Raw genomic sequence first — 24,498 nt, forward strand, 5'->3', positions numbered from 1 at the left:
CAGGGATAAGTGCCAGGTGGGAGATCTGTGGGGAGGGATGTGTGGACCAGGCAGTCATGGAGGGAACGATCCCTGTGAAAAGCAGACAGGGGTAGAGAGGGAAAGATGTGCTTAGTAGTGGAGTCCTGTTGAAGGTGGCGGAAGTTGCGGAGGATAATATGCTAGATCCGGAGGCTGGTGGGATGGTAGGTGAGGACAAGGGGAACATGGTCCCTGTCGTAGTCCTTGTACTATTGTCACTGTCATAGTGAGCTTGTGCTGACGGAGACTCTGGGGGAGTTGTTGTTGCTAATCCAAACTGACTGGGGTCTCCAAGTGAGGAAATCGAGGATCCAATTTCACAAGGAGGCATTTAGACCAAGATCAAGAAGCTTGTTGATTAGTATTGAATGCTAAGCTGTAGTCAATAAATTATTTATTTGTTTAGAGATATGGCATGGTAACAAACTCCTCCAGGCCAAGAAGTCTGTACTGTCCTGCTACACGCATGTGACCGATTAACCTACTAACCCGTATGTCTCTGGAATGAGGGAGGAAACTGGAGCACAGGTGGAAAGTGTACAAGGAGCCAGCCAGATTCGAACACGGAGCCACTCACCTTGAAGTTTGGTGTGGATGCCACTGTACCACTGGCTGGCTCACAGTGGTACAAGTTTGAAATTTAGTGCCCTGATAAAGTAAAGTTACTCAACGAGCAACAACAACAAGCTCTGTAATAGCGTTTGGGTTAAATGAAAGCTCTTCACGCCTACTTTCCCACCTGTGCACAATCTGTAGCACTTCCCCGAGCGGTTTCGACCAGCACGTCCTGCTCGCTGGGCTGCAGATGCCTGGGAGACTGGAGTTACCACAAGAGACTCGATACCTGTCCTGGGATTGTAGGCCCGCAGCTTCACAAAGCCGCAGTCGATGACGAAAACTATTCCGTTTATAGTGATTGAGGTTTCTGCTACATTTGTGGCCACCACTATCTGGAGAGAGAAGTGAAAAAACATGCATTGTACCTTTGAAAATCCACAAGGTCATGCTGAACTTTCATCGTTCATTGGAGTTACTGGAGTACAGAGGTATTTTTAGAATAGTAATAGATATATACTCAGTGGCCACATAATTAGATACCTCCTGCAGCTAATACAGTGGCCTATGAGTGTATGTTCATGATCTTTTGCTGCTATAGCTCATTTCAAAGCTTAACGTGTTGTGCATTCAGAGTTGCTTATCTGTCCACCACTGTTGAAACGTGTGGTTATTTGAGTTACCATTGCCTTCCTGCCAGCTTGAACCAGTCTGCCCATTCTCCTCTGACCTCTCTCATTAACAAGGCATTTTTGCCACTCACTGGACTTTTTTTGCACCATTCTCTGTAAACTCTAGACTGTTGTACATGAAAATCTGAGGAGATCAGCAGCTTCTGAGATACTCAAGCCACCCCATCTGGCACCAACAATCATTTTACGGTCAAAGTCACTGAGATCACAATTCCTCCTCATTCAGATATTTGGTCTGAACAATTGAACCTTTTGACCATGTCTGTGTACTTTTATGCACTGAGTTGCTGCCACATGATTGGCTGATTAGATATTTGCATTAACGAGCAGGTGTACCTAATAAAGTAGCCACTGACTGAGAGTGACCTCAGCTATGGGAATTAACTAGACAAACTGGCGTTGCTTTCCCTAGAGCAAAGAACGTTCAGAAGAGATTGCAGAAGATGTGTTCAAAAGTGATTTAATGGCATAACTAAGAAACAGTTTTCACTGGCAGGCAGTTTGTTAATTAGAGTGCACAGATTTATGCAAAATGCCAAAAGCATTGCCAAAGAATCTTTCTTATGCAGCAGGTTGTTATGACCTGAAATGCACTGCCTGGAAGACAGATGGAAACACATTCAAGAATATCGTTCAAAATGGAATACATATTGTGAAAAGGAAAGGCATATTGAAGAGCTGTAAGGAAAGAGCAAGGAAATACGACTAATTGGATCACTCTTTCAAAAGCTGGCAGTGGCACATTAGGTCAAATGCATCTCTTCTGCGTTACATTGTTATGATTCTCTGGTGATTTTCTTCTGTTAATATTTTAAAGAATTAAAAGGTACTGAGCTATTTTCTACCTTAGTGGTACACTTTGCTACAGAATAAGGCAATTAGAGAAATGGAGTTACTCCAGGAACTCAAGAAATTCTGCAGGTACTGGAAATCTGAGCAACATGCACACAAAATGCTGGAGGAACTCAGCAAACCAGGCAGCATCTATGGAAAAGAATACAGTCGATGTTTCCGGCTGAGATCCTTCAGCAGGGCTGCAGAAAAAGGCATTTGTCACAGCTCACGAGTATTGTGGGCCGTTTTGGGCCCCTTGTCTAAGAAAGAATGTGTTGGAATTGGAGAGGGTCTGGCGAAGTTCACAAGAATGAAAGCAGTAATGTACGAGTAGTTTGATGGCTCTGGATTTGTCCCATTGAGTCTCTTCCCATCATGGCTGATGTATTATCCCTCTCAACCCCACTTTCCTACCATCTCCCCATAACCTTTGACACCCTTACTAATCAACAACCTATCAACTTCCACTTTAAATATACCTAATGACTTGGCCTCCACTGCCATCTCTGGCAATGAATTCCAGATTCGCCATCCTCTGGCTAAAGGTATTTCTCCTCATCTCTGTTCTAATGCTGAACTCTTCAATTCTGAGGCTGTGCCCTCTGGTCCTAAAATCCCCCACCACAGGAAACATCCTCTCCACATTAACTCTATCTAGGCCTTTCAATATTCAGTAGGTTTCAATGAGATCCCCCTCCCCACACATCATTCTTCTAAACTCCAAAAAGTACAGGACCAGAGCCATTAAATGTCCCTTATACATTAACCCTTTCATTCCTGCAACCAATGTGGGACTTGCACTCTAACAAGAGGCAGGCTAACCTCTAAACGGAAGGAAGTTGTGAATGAGTGGAATACAGAGACATATTGGTGTTCTTGTGAATGAATCAGAAAAAATTAGCAGACGAGTGCAGCAAGTAATTAATAATGGAAATGGAACATTATTATTGCTTGGGCATTGAAGTTTAGAAATAGGGCAATAAGCATTGTTATAATTGGTGATGGTTACTGTGCATATCTTTGGTCTGCTTATTGAAAATAAACATTTACTAGCATTGTAGATAGTTGAGAAGAGATTCAGTAGACTTACTTATTTATTGAGATACAGCGTGGAATAGATCTTTCTGGCCCAGCAATCCCAATGTAATCCAAGCCTAATCACAGGACAATTTACAATTTACCAACTAACCTACCAACCGTAGGTCTTTGGACTATGGGAGGAAACTGGAGCACCCAGAGGAAACTCACACGGTCACGAGAACATACAAACTCCTTATAGGCAGTGGTAGGAATTGAACCATAGTTGCCTGTACTGTAAAGTGTTGTGCTAATCACCACGCAACTGTGCCGCTTGTTCCTGAGATGAGAGAGTTGCCCTCTCATGACTAACAAAGAAGTTGAATGGGCATTCTTTGGAGTTCAGAAGAATGAGGAAATAAAACTAGTGAAACACGTGAGATCCTAAGGGGCAGTTCTTGAGCTATTTCCATCAGTTGGACAGTCTTGAAAGAAGGGACATAGTTAGAAGATAAGGGGCAGTAACACATATTCATTTCTTCTTGCAGAGCAGGGTGAACCTTTGGAATTCTCTGACCTGTGAGATTTTTGAGGGAATATTTCAAGAGTAGATCCATTTTTGAAAGATTGGAGAAATGGGGCCCCACATATTGATGAAATTACAAAGACAGCAGCTATATTTCGTTAGAAGTTTCAGAAGATTTAGTATGTAACCACAGACTCGCAAATTCCTACAGATGTACTGTAAAGAGCATTCTGATTAGATGCTTTACTGACTGGTATGGAGGAACTAATGCACAGGATTGGAAAAATCTCCAGAGGGTTGTAAACTCAGTCAGGCACCAGCCTCCCCACCATCAAGGCCACCTTCAAAAGGTGATGTCTCAAAAAAAGATGGCATCTATCATTAAGGGCCCTCACCACCCAGGATATGCCCTCTACTTATTACTACCATCATGAAGGAGGTACAGGGGCCTGAAGGCACACACTCAATGATTCAGCAACAGTTTCTTCCCCTCTGCCATCACATTTCTGAACCGTCCATGAACACTACACTATTTTGCTCTGCTTGCAGTACTTGTTATAATTTTAGTATTTCTTATTAACTTATAGTTTTTTAATATATTTCACTGTACTGCTGCCACAAAACAACAAATTTCACAACATACTGCATATCAGTGAAAATAAACCATATTCTAATTTTGAACTGAGGGCCTTGGGAAACTGGTAGAGAAGAGGAGCTGAGGCCTGACACAGATCAACTATGATCGTATTGAATGGTGGGGCACATTTGAAGGGCCAGGTGACCTAATCCTGCTATTTCCTTGTGTAACCACAATTACAAAAAAAATGTGTGCATAAATATAAATCTAAATATTTCTTCCTTTCAAATAATATGGAATTAGGAACTGGATTATTGTCACATGTACTGCGATAGTGAAAAAAGTTTGTCTTGCATACTGTTCATACAGATCAATTAATTACACAGTGCAAGGTAAAACAATTACAGAATGCAGAATAAAGTGTATCAACTACAGAGAAAGCGCAGTGTAGGTAGGCAATACTGTGCAAGATCATAACAAGATAGATCGTGTGGTAAAGAGTCCATGATATTTGCAAGATATGTTGAACAGGACTCTTAATAATAATGTTAATTATTAATTAATAATTAATAATAGAGCAATTTTCATACAAGCCATGTAGTTCAAAGTGCTTTACAATGGGATAAAGTGCAAACATGAAAATACAACAAGATGCTGATTAAAAGCAAGGTTAAATAAATAGATTTTGACCTGGCATTTACAAGTTAACCGAGTCTGCATAGCTTATAGCTTTAGGTATCCAGTTCCACAGTTTAGTAGCATAGTTCGAGCTGATCTGCGAGTTTTCTTCTGAGGGACATTGTTTAAAATTCAAGAGGCCTTTGATGCCTTTTAGCCTTTTTTAAGATTCACTCACAGGATGTGGGCATTGTTGTCACCTACCCCTTACAGCTCAGCAAGAAGTGGCAGTGGTTGGAAACCTTCTTCAGCCACTTTAGCACCGTTAAAAAAAATACTGTACTTCTGTCAACAAGCTAAGGCAGACCATTCAGAACACAGAACATGGCCACCAGGTTCAGTCTTAGAAGGTAGGAAGGAAAAGCCAAGAACTCTATTTACCTCTCACACAAAAAAAAGCACGGAGGATTAGCGAAGTCAGAATCAGAATCACGTTTAATATCACTGGCATATGTCATGAAATATAAGCACAAAGTACACTGCAGATGCTGTGGTCAAATCAACACGTACAAACAAGCTGGATGAACTCAGCAGGTCGGGCAGCATCCGTTGAAATGAACAGTCAATGTTTCGGGCCGAGACCCTTCGTCAGTCCTGTTTGTACGTGTTGTCATGAAATCTGTTGTCTTTGCCGCAGTAGTACAATAAAATACATAATAATAGAGAGAAACAGGAATTACAGTAAGTGTGTGTATATTAAATAGTTAAATTAAGTAAGTAGTGCAAAAATGAAAATTAAAAAAGTAGTGAGGTGGTGCTCATGGGTTCAATGTCCTTTCAGAAATCAAATGGCAGAGGAGAAGAAGCTCTTCCTGAATGATTGAGTGTGATTCTTCAGGCTCCTGTACCTCCTCCCTGATGGTAGCAATAATAGGGCATGTCCTGGGAGCTGGGGGTCCTTAGTGATGAATGCCACCTTTTTGAGGCATTGCTCCCCGAAGATGGCTTGGTTACCACGGATGCTAGTGCTCATGCTGACTAAGTTTACAACTCTCTGCCATTTATTTTTATCCCGTGCAGTAGCCACCCCCCCCCCACCATACCCAGTGGTGATGCAGACAGTTCGAATGCTCTCTACAGTACATCTGTAGAAATTTGTGAGTATCTTTGGTAACATACCAAATCTTCTCCAACTCCTGATGAAGTATAGCTGCTATCGTGCCTTCTTTGTAGAGCATCAATATGTTAGGCCCAGGATAGATCCTCACAGATACTGACACCCAGGAACTTGAAACTGCTCACTCTTTCCACTTCTGATCCCTCTATGAGGATTAGTGAGGTAAGGAAGAACTGAACACTAAAAGCATACAAAAATCCAAAAGCTAGCACAAATCCTCCCATCTCAGAGGAAATAAAAAACAGGTGATAAGACAGGCAGTGAAAAGTGCAAAGAAGGAAGTTTCAAATGAAACCTTCAGGGGATATTAAGGAAAAAAACAAACACAATGGGATCAAGAGATGTCCGGGAGGACTGTTTTTTTGAGGTTTCATAGCTGGTTGATTACACAGGAACACAAGAAAATTAGAGTAGGCCCCTCAAGCTTGCCCTGCCAATCAATATGAGCACAGCTGATCCATTACTGCGTGAAATGACAGAGGTAGCCCATTATTCTCTAAATATATCAAACTAAGCCCTTGTAGAGTTATATCTCTGTCGTTCCTCTCCACACCTTGTGGTGTGTTGGCCAGCAACCTTGCCAATTTCTTGGCATTTGTCTGTTTTTTTATGATGCTGCATTGCTAGCTGACAGTCAACCCAGCATTGATGGAACGCGTGCAAGGAACTGGCGGATTTGAACCCGGGACCCAACACCAACTCCTTAAAGTCATAGCACAACTTCTACCCAACTTGCTTTATGGTCAAGAGTTACCTGCAGGAAAATGATGACATGTGTACATAGCTTCATAATAAGTTTACTTTGAACCTTGATCTAGGTATAATGAGCAGCATTCTATTAATCATCTTGAATATTTTTGTGCAGTCTCATGACATGTTTTAACTCCTCTTCCAAACCAGCTCTCCACAACCTCTCACTTCTTCAACCTTTCAAATATTCATCTACCATCATCTTGCATATCATGACAGCCTGGACAAACCTGGGCTGTTTTCTCCAGAGCGGCGGAGGCTGAGGGGAGATCTGATAGAGGTTTATAAAATTATGAGAGACATGGATAGTGTTGATCATAGGTGTCAAACTCAAGGCCCGCGGGCCATATCCGGCCCGGCGTACAATTATATCCGGCCCGCGAGATCATTTTAGATAGATCTATTATTTTAATTATTAATGGCCCGGCGATATGAAGCCTATGATTGTAAGTTAATTCCAATCATAAAAATAATGCTTGCGCAGCAGTCTTCTTCATAAGAAACGGAATTTGTGAAGTGAAACACTTTGTAGTTATAGCAGAGACTGAGACACATGAGAACAGGCTGAAAAAACGGAGGCAATGAAAGCTGCGTTCGCACGCGCCCGACTGATCCGGCCCGCATGAGGCTGCATTTTGCCCAATCCGGCTCGTGACCTAAAATGAGTTTGACACCCCTGGCATAGATGGAGAGTTCCTGTTTCCCAGGGTAGAAACTCCTAATACCAGAGGGCATGTTCTGAAGGTGAGGGGAGGTAATTTCAAAGGGGGTGTGAAGGGAAAGTTTTTTACTCAGAGAGTGGTGGATGCCTGGTAGGTGGCAGAAGTAAGTAATTTAAGGGATGTTTAGGAAGGCACATGAATATGAGGAAGATAGAGGGATATGGAGGGATTAGTGTTTGGGGGTTTATTTTTCAGCTGGTTCAACACAACAGTGTGGACTGAAGAGCCTACTCCTGTGCTGTACTGTTCTGTGTTTGTTCTACCTCTCTGCGTCACACTTGGGCGCGGATAACTCCAAAGATTGGGGGTGTGCTGAAGGGCATTTAGGGTTTGTAACTGGGTTCAGGTAAGGTCAGTATGAAAATGAATGATTTGTGTTAGTAAGGACTCAATGGACCAAATGGCCTGGTTTCTGTGCTAAATGATTCTCTGAATGGGCAACGCAGCAGCAAATGGATTTCAATGCACCAAGGTAGCGTAGTGGTTACCGCAACGCTATTACACTTTGGGGTGCTCTGGAGTTCAAAGTTCAATTCCCGTGGCATTCTGTAAGGAGCCTCTGTATGTTTTCCCTGTGGAATGCATGAGTTTTCTCCAAGTCCTTTGGTTTCTTCCCACTGTCCAAAGATGTACCAGTTAGAAGGTTAATAGTTCATTGTAAATTGTCCCATGATTAGGTTAGGGCCATGTTGGGGGTTGCTGGGCAGTGTGGCTTAAAGGGCCAAAAGGGCCTTTGTAAATAAAATTTCTAAATAAAAGATCACTATGAGGTAGTTTGTGAGCTTAAAAGTCCATCTCGTCATACATGAAGCCCGTTCAAGAGTCAGGTAACAGTGGAAACACTATTAACAGTGAAGCGGTTCAGGATTCTGATCACTGTGGGATAGGAGCTGTCCTTGAGCCTGGCGGTACGTGATTTCAGGCTTTTGTATCTTCTGCCTGATGAGAGACGGATGAAGAGAGAACGTCCGGGATGGGTGGGGTCTTTGAATATGCTGGCTGCTTCACTGAGCTTAAAGTTTAGAGACAAGAGATTCTGCAGATGCTGGAAATCTTGAGCAACACATGCAAAATGCTGGAGGAGCTTAGCAGCATCTGTGATTAGATTAAGGTTGACTGGGTTTGTCGGGGTTTGTTGGGGTGGCGTGGCTCGAGGGGCTGGAAAAGCCTACTCTGCGCTGTATTGCTAAATAAACAAACAAACAAATACGTGAGCATCCACTTTGGACCTAAAAAGGAGAGAACAATGTACTCTCTGCACTTTACATATCTTCATGCCTGTGGTTAGAAGGTTGTGCTTTACCTGAAGAGCTTTTGATTGTGGAAGCATTAGCATTGTAGACTGAACTGCTGCCTTCAGTGCTGTATATTTTTAAGATCCTTCAATTTTAGCCTTGCAGCTGTCTTTCCACTTCTGGCCCCTTAATATTCTCTTTACTCCCAACACCAGTTCATTATTTAAAATGTTTGAGGCCTAAAGGGGCAAAGATTTCATTTACTTATCATGAACATGTCATGGAATTGCACAGAAAAATTCAAGATGGCTAATGGCATGCTGCCCTTTATACCTAAATGACCATAAAGCAAGTGGGTAGTAGTTTGAACACTCTATACTGGGGCACTGCTGTCACTTCACCTCAGAAATGATACATTAACTTTCAGAAGAGTTTATCATAAATTTCCCAAAATGATGGTTGGAATGCAAGCTTGAACTACAAAGAGAAAATACAGAAACCAAGGCTGATTTTTTTTTGGAGTTTTGAAGAGATTTGGGTAATGGATTGAAGTTCTCAAGATATCAGGAACTGTTAATGTGGGTAGGGAGAAACTAATTCTGCCACTCCAGGTATAGGACCAGAGTCGAGGGCTAAACTTTATAACTTGTACAAGCAAAATTTGGAACTATGACCTTCAATTGCAAATTGTTGCTGCTGGATTTGGTTGTTAATTCTAAATCTGGCACTGATATATTTTTATTAATATTAGTTATTAGGGATTCAGATTCTGCTTCATTTGTCATAAATATATTGAAATATGCAGTGAAATGCATTGTTTGTGTTAACAACCAACACACCAAAGGAAGTTGTTGCACGTTTTGGTGCCTAAGTAGATGTGGACCAGAAGAAGTAAAAGGAACTGAATCATAGAACAGCCTCCACCTGTTCTTACATATTTTATGATTCTGATTTTTTGGTATTCAGTTCAGAGATCGAGAGCAACATACTGGCTTTCACCCTGGCAAAAGTCATTGCCCTCAGCACTGATGGAGAGAAAATGAAGGAACTGATTGCTGCTCGGAATTTCTGACAGAGGATTTGCTTCTGAATCTCACCTTCCTGCAGTTGGGAGACATTCGTTCAAAGACTTTCATCTGTTCACTGGAGGGCAGCCCTGCATACATAGGAAGAACGCGAAGGTGCTTTTTCATCCCGCTGCGGGAAAGAGCTCGGGCCTGCTCTATCACCATGGAAACCACCATCTCCACTTCCTCCTGCAAATGAAAATACTGCTGTAAAGGAATTTCAGTACAAGGACCAGTGTGATTCTGTATTCCCTCGCTCCACCGTATAAAAATAATTCACACCATGATAAATATTTGGCTACTTTGCTTTCTCTAATTTAGTCTGTGCTTTCACAATTCTGCCTGATACTTCTGTATATCTTCTTTTGTACAAAATACCAACAGTTTTACTTCTCCCTATGATCTATTTTTAGCATATAGTTGAATGTACCTGTTAAAGCAGCTGCATTAGTTTTGGTTTGGACTCCCAAGACATATCAAATAACTTACTTACTTATTGCCTGTTATGCCGCTGGCATTTTGGGTAGTAGTGAAGGTCCTCCACCTCTGCCTGTACAGAAAGGTTCTTCATTGCTGTTTCCTTACCAATTTTGTTTTACCAGTTAGGCCTGAGCTGAACCCCTGAACCTGGAAGACCACGGACCACTCTTAGTCACGCCTCTGCCCTTTGACCTGTTTGGCATGAATGTGCCTACACATAAAGTCAACATAGCTCTCTGGGTCACTGGGGCACACAAGCCTCCAAACCGCAAGATGAGTTTGTGGTCCTCTTTCCAAATAAGTAGGTCAACAATTCCATTAACATAATTTTGTCTTTATTTTTCATTTAGAGACACAACACAGTTACAGGCCCTTCCATCCCAACTAGACCACGTTGCCCAATTACGCCCATGTGATCAATTAAACCTACTAATCCATACATCTGTAGAACATGGAAGGAGACTGGAGCACCCGGAGGAAAACTGATCACAAGGAAGACTTGCAAACTCCTTACAGACAGCGATGGAATTGAACTCAGGTTGCTGGTACTGTAATAGCGTTATGCTAGCCGCTAAACTACCGTGCCGCCTCCCCCAAAACTATATAGACCAATATGTTAAAAATAGTGCAGGAATTAAAGTTATATTATCTTAAGACCAGACATCCATTACTCCCAGCCTTACCACAGAGAGACTGTTTAAATGGCATATAACAAGATTCAAATTAAGTATGCATATGCTTAGCAAGTGTACTAAGATTTGCCAAACAATACATATTTCAACAGAAGTAGGCAACTGCAAAATGCTTTGATAAAATACTGAATAAAATTAATCTTTATACCCTGAAACCCAACTGTTTAGCATCAGCAAGATTTCTTTCATATAAAGGAAGGAGACACGATGATTTTCAGCTTGTCTGCATTTGTTCACACATGCTAGTCAGTGGGCACCCAACATGCAAAATACCTCACACAAGTTAGCACCTTCCGTCATAAATCAAGATTATGAGTGTTCCTCAAAGTGGACTCTGACCCACTGCTTTCACAGCCCCAGAAGAGAAGGACATCCCTCTAGAACAGAGGTAATCAGGAATTTCTTTAGCCAGAGGGTGGTGATTCTGTGGAATTCATTGCCACTGATGGCTATGGAGGCCGTCACTGGGTGTTTTCAAAGCAGAGGTTGATAAGTTCTTGATTAATCAGGGTGTTTGTTATGTGCCATGTCACATGATGTGGGTGATCGTGCTCTTCCCTGACGATGACTGTACCTGGCAAATTTTTCTTGATTGTTCTTGACAGAAGTGGTTTGTCATTGCCTTCTCCTGGGCAGTGTCTTTACAAGACGAGTGACCCCAGCTATTATCAATACTCTTCAGAGATTGTCTGCCTGGGGTCAGTGGTCGCATAACCAGGACTAGTGATATGCACCAGCTGTTCATACGACCATCCACCACCTGCTCCTATGGCTTCATGTGAGCCTTATCTGGGTACTAAGCAGGTGCTACACCTTGCCTAAGGGAGACCTGCAGGCTAGCAGAGGGAAGGAGCACCATCTTTTGGTAGAGACACATCTCCTCCCTGCCACTAATCTTGATTAGAAAGGTCATCAAAGAAGGAAAGAGAATGGGGTTCAGTGGAATAATAAATCAGCCATGATGGAATGGCGGAGTAGACTCGATAGGCCAAATGCCTAATTCTTCTCCTACATCTTATGGTCTCCCACCCTCATCCAACATCCAAGGCATGAAGTTTTGTCAAAGGAATTACTGGGAACAAAAAGGGAATTGGCATTTCAATTTTTTTTGGTCTGCCTAACCTATAATAAGCGCCCTGCTTTGTTGTTATCCTGAGGTAAATCAGATAGCATGTCAGAGACTTGAGACGGCTCCGACAGCTAAAGTCACATCAGCATCAAAACAAGCAGGTTTTTTTTTAAGCTAGTGACCCCCCCGATCCAACCAATTACCACCCTTCACTGACCTCTCATGCACAAATTATCACTTGGCCAAGCTACCAGATGCTGGGCAGCATCTGTGAAACTCTGCTCACACAGTGTTCCGCAGTAAATATTGCAGGAGATGAGAATACTGCATTGTCAGCAACTTGCACTCTGCAGTCAAGAGGAGCTGGCTGGATTAAGTTCAAACATCCATAATAACTGTAAAAAACATGATTTTCATCAAAAAATATTTTACTACTCTATCATTTCTAGTTTGCTATATTAGTTATATAGCAAACCAGAAATGCTAGAAATAGTTATATAGTTACAAAAGGTTCAAAAACAGTTATTATCCTTCAACAATTAGGCTCCTGAACCAGCGTGGATAACATCACTCACCTCAACACCGAACCAGTTCCACACCCATGGACTCACTTTCAAGGACTCCACAACTCATGTTCTCAGTATTATGCATTTACTTAATTATTTATTGTTATTATTAATATTTGCTTTTTTGTACTTGCAGTTTGTCTTCTTTAGCAGATTGGTTGTTTGTCAGTCTTATGTATAATTTTTCATTGATTTTATTGTAATTCTTTGTATCCACTGTGAATGCCTGCAAGAAAACTAATCTCAGGGCTGTGTACGGTAACATATATGTACTTTGATAATAAATTTAATTTGAACTTTGATAGCAACCCAGCTCTTTTTCCACCTATCATCTCTCTTCCCCCATCACAAACCACCCACCTTCCCTCATGCCTGGCTTCATCTAGCACCTGCTACATCCCTTCCCCCACTTTCTTATTCTGGCTTCTTCCTCCTTGCTTTCTTGTTCCTGCTGAAGAGCGTCACCCCAAAGCGTCGACTGTTTATCCCTCTCCATAGATGCCGCTGGGCCTGCTGAGTTCTTCCAACATTTTGTGTGTGTTGCTCTGAGTTCCCAGCATCTGCAGAATGTCTTATGTTTAGTTAGATCTGTGATATAAATTAATCACTTTATTTTTATTTCAAGTGAATCAATATGAAAGTTACAAGAGATAGTAGTTATGTTGGCATTGGATCCATTCTTCTCCTTAAGGGAGACTAGAGGCCAATACCACTTGGTTGCCTAGCAACAAAGTCACCTTTCCCCAACCAGGCTGCAGGAGAGAAAACAAAACCATTGGACTCTGTCGACTTTAGCCCCGAGTTGGCTATTTATCAAACACTGCCAGATATTATAAACACCAAACAATGTATTTCATCTGTAATATATAAAAATCGTGTTCTAGTGTATGAACTCTTATTTTAATTGAAGCACACGTTTTAAAACAAGGCAGACTGTAATCACAGGGGAGAACTAGTACATTGGCTGCTGCTCAAGGAATGTGCTGGGAAGTTGGCTGCAGCAGGAAAAGGTGTGAATAGCAGCAGGATAGCAAAACCTGATGAGGATGTCGTGGAGAGAGAAATAATATATCACACGGAGAGAAGAGCTAACAGGACACCAAAAGCAGAAAAGAACAGCATGGAGATGGAATAGCCAGGAGAACAAACATAGTGGGACAATGGTAGTGCAGTTCGATCGAATTTGTCAAGTTGGAAGCTCAGGTGAATTCTTTCATGTTTGTATCTATAGAGAGTTTTTGTTCTCACTGAATAAAAGGCAACAGGACAGTCCAAAGACCAAGGAAGGGAGCTCCAGTTAAGATTAAATGGACCCACTCTTGAAATACCTGCATACTTGGACAATAAAGGAATGAACTGTTTTCTGAACAGAGTGAATTCATAAATTGGAGGTGTGAAGAGACTTGGGAGTCCTAGTGCAGCATTCCTTAAAGATTAATTTGCAGGTTGGGTTGGAAGAAAAATGCAATGTTAGCATTCATTTTGAGAGGATAGAACTGGATGTCAGAACAGACTCAATAGGCTGAATGGCGTATTTAAGCTGCTATGTCTTATGGTCGATGATATTTTATATAAAATATAGAAGGATGTAATGCTGAGGCTTTATGGAGCATTGCTTAGGCTGCCTTTGCAGCATTGTGAGCTGTTTTGGCCTCTTTAGGATGTGCTGACATTGGAAAGGGTCCAGAGGAGGTTCATGAAAATAATCCTGTGAATGAAAAGTAAACACATGTGGAGCATTTGATGGCTCTGGGCCTGTACTCGCTGGAATTTGAAAGAATGAGGGGCAATCTCATTGAAATTTATTGAATATTGAAAGGTCTAGATAGTGTGGAGGTGCAGAGGATGTTTCCTATGGTGGGCGACTCTAGGACCAGAAGGCACATCTTCAAAGTGGAAGGACGATCTTTTAGAACAAAGATGAGGAGGAATTTCTTTAGCCAAATGGTGGTGCATCTATGCAATTCATTGCCACAGACAGCACAGACAGGGTGTATTTAAAGTGGAGGCTCATAGTTGCCTGATTAGTATGGGTGCCAAAAGTTATGGGGAGAAGGCAGGAGAATGGGGTTGAGAGGGATTATATATCAGCCATGATGGAACGACAGATCAGACTCAATGGGCCCGAATGGCTCAATTCTGCTCCTGGGGCTTATATTGTCAATAAATTTTTAATCTTAAAACTGACTATAAGCTATAAAATTAATACAAGCAAATAAGTAGACGTGATTCTAAACTTTGATTAAATTAAGGATTAAGTAATATTGTGACCCTTTACATCAAGTATTCAGCAGCTTCTTTGGTTCTGAGGTTAATCAGAAGATCAGTCACATAGAAAAGGCTTGACCATAATTGTGAGGGCTCAGCTGCAAAGTACACTGCTTTACCATCTGCCCATTCTTTCTCTTAACCTTCATTCCCCCCGTCACCCACACATCATAGCAGTCGTTGGGATACAATGCATCAATGGAGAAGATGTGTGGAAAAAAAAATTAAAGCTTTAGGATTAAGGGTTAGCAGAATCATCGGGATAGCATGATATGAAGCAGAATAGGTCTATCTTACTTGTACTAACTAGCAATAGATCATGTTATTAATGAGGAACCGTTAACCCTCATCTGAGAGGCAACGTGATTAACAGCTTGTTTTGTACTTTGATTAATGAGGAACCAATTGCGTAGGTGTTAATTTTGTGTAAATTGCGGAAACAGTGTCTTGAGACCTGCTGACCTAACGTGATTAGATGTGCTGTATGCATTTGAACTGTAACCTTGCATTGGTGGAGTCGTTGTTCCTTGGAGGGACGGCTCCCCGTGATCTCACAAAATAAAGGCAGTAACTAGTTTTGAGATCTTTGCCTACTTTGCGTTTGTTTGATCGGTACTAAATTCTCCAACAAAATGCTTTCACAGAATTGTCCAACCTGGGTTGGGAAAATAAGGGCAGGTGCATGGAAACACCAACAACTTCACTAGTTGGACAAAATAATTACTGCTATTTCCTGATATTGGGTCAAATTCCTCATTTTCCCTATTTAAAATCTCAAGTTGGAGGAGCAACACCTCATGTTCTGTCTGGATAGCCTCCAACCTGATGGCATGGACATCAATTTCTCCAACTTCTGGTAATTTTCACCATCCTTCTTCCATTCCCCTCTCTGGCCTTCCTCTTACCTCTTCTCATCGCCTGCCTATCACCTCCCATTGGTGACTTTTCCTTTCCTTTCTCTCACAGTCCACTTTTCCCTCCTATCATATTCCTTCTTCAGCCCTTTAACTTTTCCACCTATCACTTCCCAGCTTCCCAAGTCACCACCACTCCTCGCACACCTGGCTTCAGAAATCCTCTTCTACCTTGTACTCCTTTCCCCTCTTCTTCCATCTTTTTATTACGGCTTCTTTCCCCCTTTCCTTTTCCAGTCCTGACAAAGGTCTCAGCCCATAACTTTGACTCTCCATGAGGACGTCCAGCATTTTGCATATGTTATTCTCTATTTAAAAGCACAGTGGGAAATCACCATCGTCATTATATTGACTGCAGAGGCTCAGAAAGACCCAACACTGTGTCTAGGCCAACTTAGGATGGGCAATAAATACCTGCCATGCAGTGGCACTCATGTTCTGACAATTGACACTCAGACCACAGACAGGAAACCCAGCCAAGCTTCCTGTTCTTTGTCACTGGCCAGTGTTCTATTTAGATCACAAGAATATGTACAATATGTAAAAACAGATCAGATTTGCACAAGCTCACCTGTGCACCAAAGAGCTTGCTAATATTTGCACCTAAACAATGCTTGATTGTCTAAAATGCTGGACAATAATGGCATTTGGTAAAACTTCAGAAAAGAAAAAAATGGCTAATTAAAATATTTTATTCAGGGGAAGACTGTATTGTTTGAAATCCATTCTCTTTCAAAATGTACTTCACCATAATTTTATCTCTTCGGCAACAAACACAAAATGTTGAAGGAACTCAGCAGGTCATTCAGCAGCAATGGAGGGGAAATAGTCTCGGCCCAAAACATTCTCCCCTCCATAAATGCTGCTTGACCTGCTGAGTTCTCCAGTATTTTGCGTTTGTTGCTCTGGACTTCCAGCATCTGCAGAATCTCTTAAGTCTAATCTCCTCCACATTTCAAACACCTTCCATTGTATTCTTTACTCCCTACCACTTTTCTTTTTAACTTAATATTTGTTTATCTCCAACACTTCCAGGCTCTGATGAAACGTCCATCGTTTATCAGATGAAACATTATCGCTACTTCCATCTGTTGACACTGCTTGAACTGCAGAGTATTTCAGACATTCTGTGACTTCATTTTCAAAATTTAGTATTCATAGGTAAACAGCACACAGTTCTTATCAAAATCTCTCTATAAGATCATAAGACCATAAGATATAGGAGCAGAAGTAGGCCACTCGGCCCATCAAGACTGTTCCACCATTCAATCATGGGCTGATCCAATTCTTCTAGTCATCCCTTGCTTTCACCCCATACCCTTTGATGCCCTGGCTAATATTTACCTTAAATAAACCCAATGATTCGTAGCAACAAATTCCATAGAATTACTACTCTCTAAGGTAAATTCTCCGCATCTCTGTTCTAAATGGACACATCCTTCAATCCTGAAGATGTGCCCTCTTGTCCTACCATAGGAAATAACTTTGCCATATCTAATCTGTTCAGGCTTCTTAATACTCAGAATGTTTCTAAGAGATCTCCCCTCATTCTCCTGAACTCCAGGGAATACAGCCCAAGAGCTGCTAGACGTTCCCCATACAGTAACCCTTTCATTCCTGTAATCATTCTCGTGAATCTTCTCTGAACCTTCTCCAATGTCAGTATATCCTTTCTAAAATAAGGAGCGCAAAATTGTACCCAATATTTCAAGTGTGGTTTCACGTGTGCCTTATAGAGCCTCAACATCATATCCCTCCTCCTATATTCTATATCTCTAGAAATGAATGCCAACATTGCATTCACCTTCTTCACCACTGACTCAACCTGGAGGTTAACCTTTAGGGTATCCTGCACAAGGACTCCCTTTGCATCTCCGCATTTTTGAATTCTCTCCCCATCTAAATAACAGTCTGCCCTTTTATTTCTTCCACCAAAGTGCATGACCATGCACTTTCCAACATTGTATTCCATTTGCCTCTTCTTTGCCCATTCCCCTAAACTATCTAAGTCCCTCTGCAGGCTCTCTGTTTCCTCAACACTACCTGCTCCTCCATCTAACTTTGTAACATCGGCAAATTTAGCTACAAATCATTGACACACATCGTAAAAAGCAGCAGTCCCAACACCGACCACTGTGGAACTCCACTGGTAACCAGCAGCCGGTCAGGTTAGGATCCTTTATTCCCACTCTCTGTTTTCTGCCGATCAGCCAATGCTCCACCCATGCTAGTAACTCCCCTGTAATTCCATGGGCTCTTATCTGGCTAAGCAGCCTCATGTGCGGCACCTTGTCAAAAGCCTTCTGAAAATCCAAGTACCAAACATCTACTGCATCTCCTTTGTCTGCCCTGCTTGTAATTTCCTCAAAAAATTACAGCACGTTAGTCAAGCAGGATTTTCCTTTCAGGAAATCATACTGACTTTGGCCTTTCTCATCATGTGCTTCCAGGTACACCGTAATCTCATCCCTAACAATCGATTCCAACAAACTCTCAACCACTGATGTCAGGCTAAGAGGTCTATAGTTTCCTTTCTGCTGCCTCCCACCCTTCTTAAATAGTGGAATAATATATATTCCAGTCATCCGGCACAATGCCAGAACCTATCAATTCTTGAAAGATCATTGTTAATGTCTCCGCAATCCCTCCAGCTACTTCCTTCAGAACCCAAAGGTACATTCCATCAGGTCCAGGAGATTTAACCAACCTCAGACCACTGAGTTTCTTCTCATTATGCACCTTCTCAGTTGTAATTTTCACTGCACATACTTCACTTCTCTGACACTCTTGAATGTCCGGTATACTGCAGCAACATGAAGACTGATGCAAAATAGCATTCAGTCCCTCTGCCATCGCTGCGTCCCTCATTATATTATCTCCAGTGCAATTTTCTATTGGTCCTATATCTACTCACAACTCTCTTTTACCCTTTATATACTTAAAAAAGATTTAGTATCTTTGTTGATATTAGTCACCAGCTCCTTTTCATAATTTATCTTTTCTTTCCTAATGACCTTCTTAGTTTCCTTTTGCAATTTATTTTTTATTGAACTTTTTATTGAAGTTCATCATCAAACATTTCCATAAGATGTATTTCAGATACTGTACATATATATCATATATTAATATTTGCCACAAATCTCCACATATTTACCTGAGGTATACACTTATAGAAAAGAGAGGAAAGAAAGAACAAGCAAAAGGAGAAAACTATGTACAAGTAGGGAGCGATCTTTTTTTACAACATATTCATTGATTTGTGAGAATAAAATCACGCCTATGAGGTGTTATGTAGTTAAACCGTTTTTCCCAGTATGAATCAAATTGTACCAACTTATGATTAATAGACGCTGTTATCTTCTCCATTATGTAAATGTCCACTGTAATTTCCATCCATGCGTTTAAAGTTGGGCTCCCCTGTGATAATCATTTCCTGGTGAGAGTCCTTTTACAAGCCACCATAAGTATATTCATTAAATATTTATCTCTTTTCAACCATGTTTGAGGTTGTTATGATCCCAGCCCCCTCCTTTTTGAGAATCGCCAGATCGCTATTAATTCGGGTCTTGGACCCAGGAAATGAGACAGAATCCTCAGCAGGACAAAGCAACGGATTTAGCCATTGTTTCTTGGAGACACCTTTGTGAATTACAATCCTATACTACGTGCCAGCTCTCAGGTCAACGTGGGCTGGGCTACGTGCACACCCTCAGGCAATGTGGGCTGGGGGATTGCATCACCCCACCCTGATTGACATCTACAACCCTGCAAGTCCAGATAAAAGGTAGGCTGCAGGGGGCAGTCTCTCAGCGACGCAACAGAAGGAGACACCATCGCTCATCGCTCCCGTGATAACGGGAAGCTATTCGGAAGCCACGTGTGGTCCATTTCCCCTGGCCTAGGAAACGAGTGGCTGATAACACCGAAAAGGACTTCGAACTGACAACGGGGAACCCACGTTCCCGATTCAACGGTTTGCGTCCAAAAAGACTGGCAAGTTTCTTTTCTCACCAGAAATCTCTCTCTCTCTCCAACACGTGAAACCCAGCGGTTCCCAAAAGGCAAAAAGCCTTCTGAGTGACTTTTATATTTCCATCGGACTCAGTATTATCCCCTAGACCAGGGGTCAGCAACCTTTACCACTGAAAGAGCTACTTGGACCCGTTTCCCACAGAAAAGAAAACACTGGGAGCCGCAAAACCCGTTTGACATTTAAAATGAAATAACACTGCATACAACGTTTTTTTTGCCTTTATGCTATGTATAAACAAACTATAATGTGTTGCATTTATGAAATTGATGAACTCCTGCAGAGAAAACGAAATTACATTTCTGCATGCAACAAAAACATTTTGAACTCCGAAAAAAAGACGTTGGGTTGAAGGTTACTTTTAAGTAAAATACTCAACGTCTATTTGAGTCCTTCTTGTATTTATGAAAAACGCCAAACTTAAATTTGCCGCCAGCAGCAAACCAAAAATAACATCAGCCAGCTGTCAGCCTGAAAAATAAAAGGACTATTTCACTGAACAATGAAAAAATATGAATATACATAAAATAATAGGCAATTAAAATATTTATCATACTTGATTAATGGGATTTCTGCTCCTGGACCTCAGCGCACAGCGTCTGCACATCAGGGCTGTATGACGTCACCTTCATCTTTACACAGGATCGCACGCTGTCATCTGTGAGGCGTGCGCGATGTTTGTTTTTAATAAAGTTCATGTTGGAGAACACCTGCTCACATACATATGTGGATGCAAAGATCGACAGGACTCCAAGCGCATACTTTTTCATGTTTACATAAATGTCGGGCATAGCATTCCATGTTTCGAACACAAGTTTGTCCGGTTTTGGAAGGTTTTCAATATCACTCCATTTGTGATTCTGAGCAAGAACGGCCTTCTGACGGGCAACATCTTCAAGGTCTGCTGTCAAGCGTCTAAACTTGGACACCCATATGTCTTTGTCGGCTATGTCGGCCAGTTCCATCTCAAGATCAGGTTGACTCACACCTGCCAATGCAGTCGTATTCAGTAGGGAAGGATCGATGCTTAAGGAAGGATAATGTGTTTTTTTCCTCTCTGAACTCACAGAAGCGTTTCCCAAACGATGTTTGCATTGCGATGATTGCAGAATGTAAATACTCCGAAATTATCATGTCGTGACCTTGTTTGAACTCTCTCAAATTGGGGAAGTGAGACAAAGTGCCTTTCTGTAAATCTCTGGCAAGCACTGTCAACTTGCACTCGAATGCCAAAACATCCTCCAACATGTGCAGGGCTGTGCGTCCTTTCCCCTGAAGAGCTGTGTTCAGCGTGTTCAGGTGCGCTGTCATGTCTACCATGAAGTGTAGCTTTTCCAGCCACTCTGGCTGTTCCAGCTCAGGAAAGGTGAGCCCTTTGCTGCCCAGGAAAGTTTTCACTTCTTCCAGACACGCGACAAAGCGTTTCAGCACCTCCCCTTTGGACAGCCACCGGACTTTGTTGTGCAGCAGGAGATCAGAATATGCGCTTTCCATCTCGTCCAGTAACAAACGGAATTGACGGTGATTTAAACTTTTTGCCATTATTTTATTGACAATCTGAATGACAACATCCATTACTTCTGTGCATTCCGGAGGAAATGTTTGAGCGCACAGTGCCTCTTGGTGCAAGATGCAGTGAAAAGTCAGCAGCTTTCTGTCCAGCGACTTCTGCAGTAAAGCCACAAATCCCTTGTGCGTTCCCGTCATATTCGGAGCCCCATCAGTAGCTACTGACACCAGATGGGTGGTCTTTATTCCTTTGGCTCTTAAACAATTCAAGACAGCCTCACAGATGTCCTCCCCCCGTGTTTGGTCTTTTAGAGGTATCAACTCAATCAGTTCTTCCTGTGGCCCGGCAGAGTTTACATACCGGCAGAACAACGCTATTTGTTCAATATCGCCTTTGTCTTTAGACTCGTCACAGGCAATCGAGTAGGCCACAGCTGAATTGATGTCTTTAATTTGCTGTCTTGTGATGTCTTCTGCCATTTTTATGGTTCTGTCTTTGACAGTCTTTGCAGAGAGGGGCATATCCCTGATTTTCTGCACAATTTCACTCTTGTTTTTAAAGTCCGTGAATAGATGTTCTGAAATCTTAATGAAAGATTCTTTTATATATTCACCATCTGAAAACTGCTTCCCGTGCCTGACTATTTCCTGAGCGGCAATATAACTGGCGTATGTCGTTGATTTTCCAGACTTCATCCATTTCTGGAAATGATTTTTGCTCAGATCAACCTTCCGCATCAGTTCCAAAACGGCTTTTTTTCTCTCATCTCCATCCGGATATTTTTGAGCAAAGGCTGCGTGTTTACTCTGGAAATGCCTTGCGACATTTGACTTTTTGTTGTTTGCTAGTTTCTCATTGCATATTAAGCATACCGGTAAACCAGTCTCGTCAACAGTGAAAGCAAATGAATCTGTCCACGTATCATTAAACGTTCTGTTTTCTTCAGTCACTTTTCTTTTTTTAGAATTCTCCATAGTTGGCTTACCTTGGATCGAAAAATTAAAGAAATCGCGCACTGGCGGGTGTCAGGTATTGGCAGTGGTGACGTATATTAATAGCGATAAAAACACGTTGTAGCGGTGTGCTCACGCAGTCAGTAAACTGCAGTCAAATAACTTTATTCGAACTAAACAGCCTTGCTTTTAAGCCTCCCTCAACCCAGCCCCCATGGACGCAGATGCTGCAAAAGACGCGTACTCACAAACCCCCGTAGGCTATCTCCCTTAGCCGGAATGCTGGCTAATTGTGAGCCGTTTCGGATGTGCCAGGAAATGTGTCGCCACACTTAGATTGTACAAGATCACCATAATCTTCAAATTTAGAATTACATTTCAAAAGCTAACAAACTAACATAAAATACATTTTAATTAAATACTGACCAATTATTTCCCAAAGCCACAGGGAGCCGCAGCACAGAGGTGAAAGAGCCACAAATGGCTCGGGAGCCGCAGGTTGCCGACCCCCGCCCTAGACAAACAATAGAACTATTTCTTATTGATGATTATTACTATACCCACGCTTTAGATTGAGTATTGACGACGTATATTATCTGAATGTTTGCATTAACCTTACTTTTGTGTCCCTTTATAAATAAAGACTTTTAAAAATAGTACCATCAGACTTCAGCGGACCTCTCTATCTTTGCTGGTAAGTGATCCAGTTACGGGATACGTAACAACTTGGGGTTCTCATCTCGGGATTTGACACCAAATTGGGAGGCCAGTGAATCGGGCTTGTAAGTCCAAACTTGAATCTGGTTAAACAGGTAGCCAGGCGGGAAACCAGCAAAGATGGATGTGGGTGAATTTATGAAAAACCCGACTGTGGAGGCGCTAGAGGCGGCCACAAAATCAGACTTGTTAAATTTGGGGAAGGGGTTGAACCTCGCAGAATTGAGGTAGTCCATGAAAAAGCGGGAGGTGCGAAGGGCTATAACTCAGTATTACATTGGGAAGAATGTGTTTGAAGCTGAGGTATTGGAAGATATCCCTGAAAAGGTACCAACAAGTGGGACAGATCAGCTAGAATTGGAGAAATTAAGGTTGGAAAATGAAATTAAATTAAAGCAGCTGGAAGCAGCTGAGAAGGAGAAAGAAAGGGCCAACAAACAAAGGGAGCATGTGCTCCAGCTGAAGGAGTTAGAGGTGAAACGGGAGCATGAGCTCCAGCTAAAGGGGTTAGAGGTGAAAAAAGAGCAGGACAGAGCTGAGAAGCAAAGAGAGCATGAAATTCAGTTAAAACAGCTGGAAGCAGCTGAAAAAGAGAAACAGAGGGAGGGAGAGTATGAGGAGGCAGAGAAACAGAGGAAACATGACTTAGAGCTGTAGAAGTTAAGGCACGAGTGAAGAGATCAAGGGTCAGACCGAAAGGAGCGGTTTGATGTTAGTCAGGCGTTGAGGTTGGTCCCCCCATTCGAGGAGACGGATGTTGATAGTTATTTCTTGCTTTTTAAAAAGGTGGCAGTGAATCAGCAGTGGCCCAGAGCACAGTGGGTGGCGTTGTTACAAAGTGTGTTATGAGGGAAAGCACAGCGGGCATATGCAGCGTTGCCCACGGAAGGGGAAGGGAATTATGACCAAGTAATGGAGGCCATTCTCCGGGGTTACGAGCTAGTACCTGAAGCCTATAGACAAAAGTTCAGAAATTTAAGGAAAGGGTGGAATCAAACGTATACCGAGCTAGCCCATGAGAAGGGTGTGCTCTTGGACCGTTGGTGCACCGTGGAAAAGGTGGACGAGGATTATGGGCGTCTCAGGGAGTTAATTTTGATTGAGAAATTTAAGGGTTGTGTTCCGGAGGAGATCCGGATGTATTTGAATGAGAAGCCGAATAAGTCCATCTCAGAATTTGCTAGGTTCACAGATGAATATGCCCTAACCCACAAGACAAAGTTTTCCTCGAATAAAAGTTACCCGAGAGACCGTGGGAACGGTAGGGAAAGCCCGCCGGCTACAGGAGAAACTCAGCCGGGAGCTAGCAGAAAAAGTGAGGATAACAGGCCAGAAACCTGGAGATTTCCTGGTTTGACCTGTTTTAATTGTGGAAAGGTGGGACATATTGCATCTAAATGCCGCGCTCCGAGAAAGGAGCCAGAAAGAGGGAAAGCCGCAGTCCCTATCGGGTGTGCCGTGGTAATCAGTAAATCGACCAGAGAGCCCCGGGTAGACAGAGTACGAGA

General features: G+C 42.2%; 1 protein-coding gene across 1 annotated transcript in view; it reads right to left on the reverse strand.

Moving 5' to 3' along the window:
- dhx35 (DEAH-box helicase 35) overlaps positions 1-24,498 on the reverse strand; it is a 111,139-nt gene that overhangs the window by 35,255 nt on the left and 51,386 nt on the right. Inside the window, exons 11-12 of the mRNA XM_059980829.1 lie at positions 9,822-9,980; positions 761-971 (exon numbers count right to left, since the gene is read on the reverse strand). Of these exons, the coding sequence (XP_059836812.1) occupies positions 761-971; positions 9,822-9,980 (370 nt within the window). The remainder of the gene's footprint in view (positions 1-760; positions 972-9,821; positions 9,981-24,498) is intronic.

Source organism: Hypanus sabinus, chromosome 9 (genome assembly GCF_030144855.1).
Source record: "Hypanus sabinus isolate sHypSab1 chromosome 9, sHypSab1.hap1, whole genome shotgun sequence".
In the NCBI taxonomy this organism is placed as follows: Eukaryota; Metazoa; Chordata; class Chondrichthyes; order Myliobatiformes; family Dasyatidae; genus Hypanus; species Hypanus sabinus.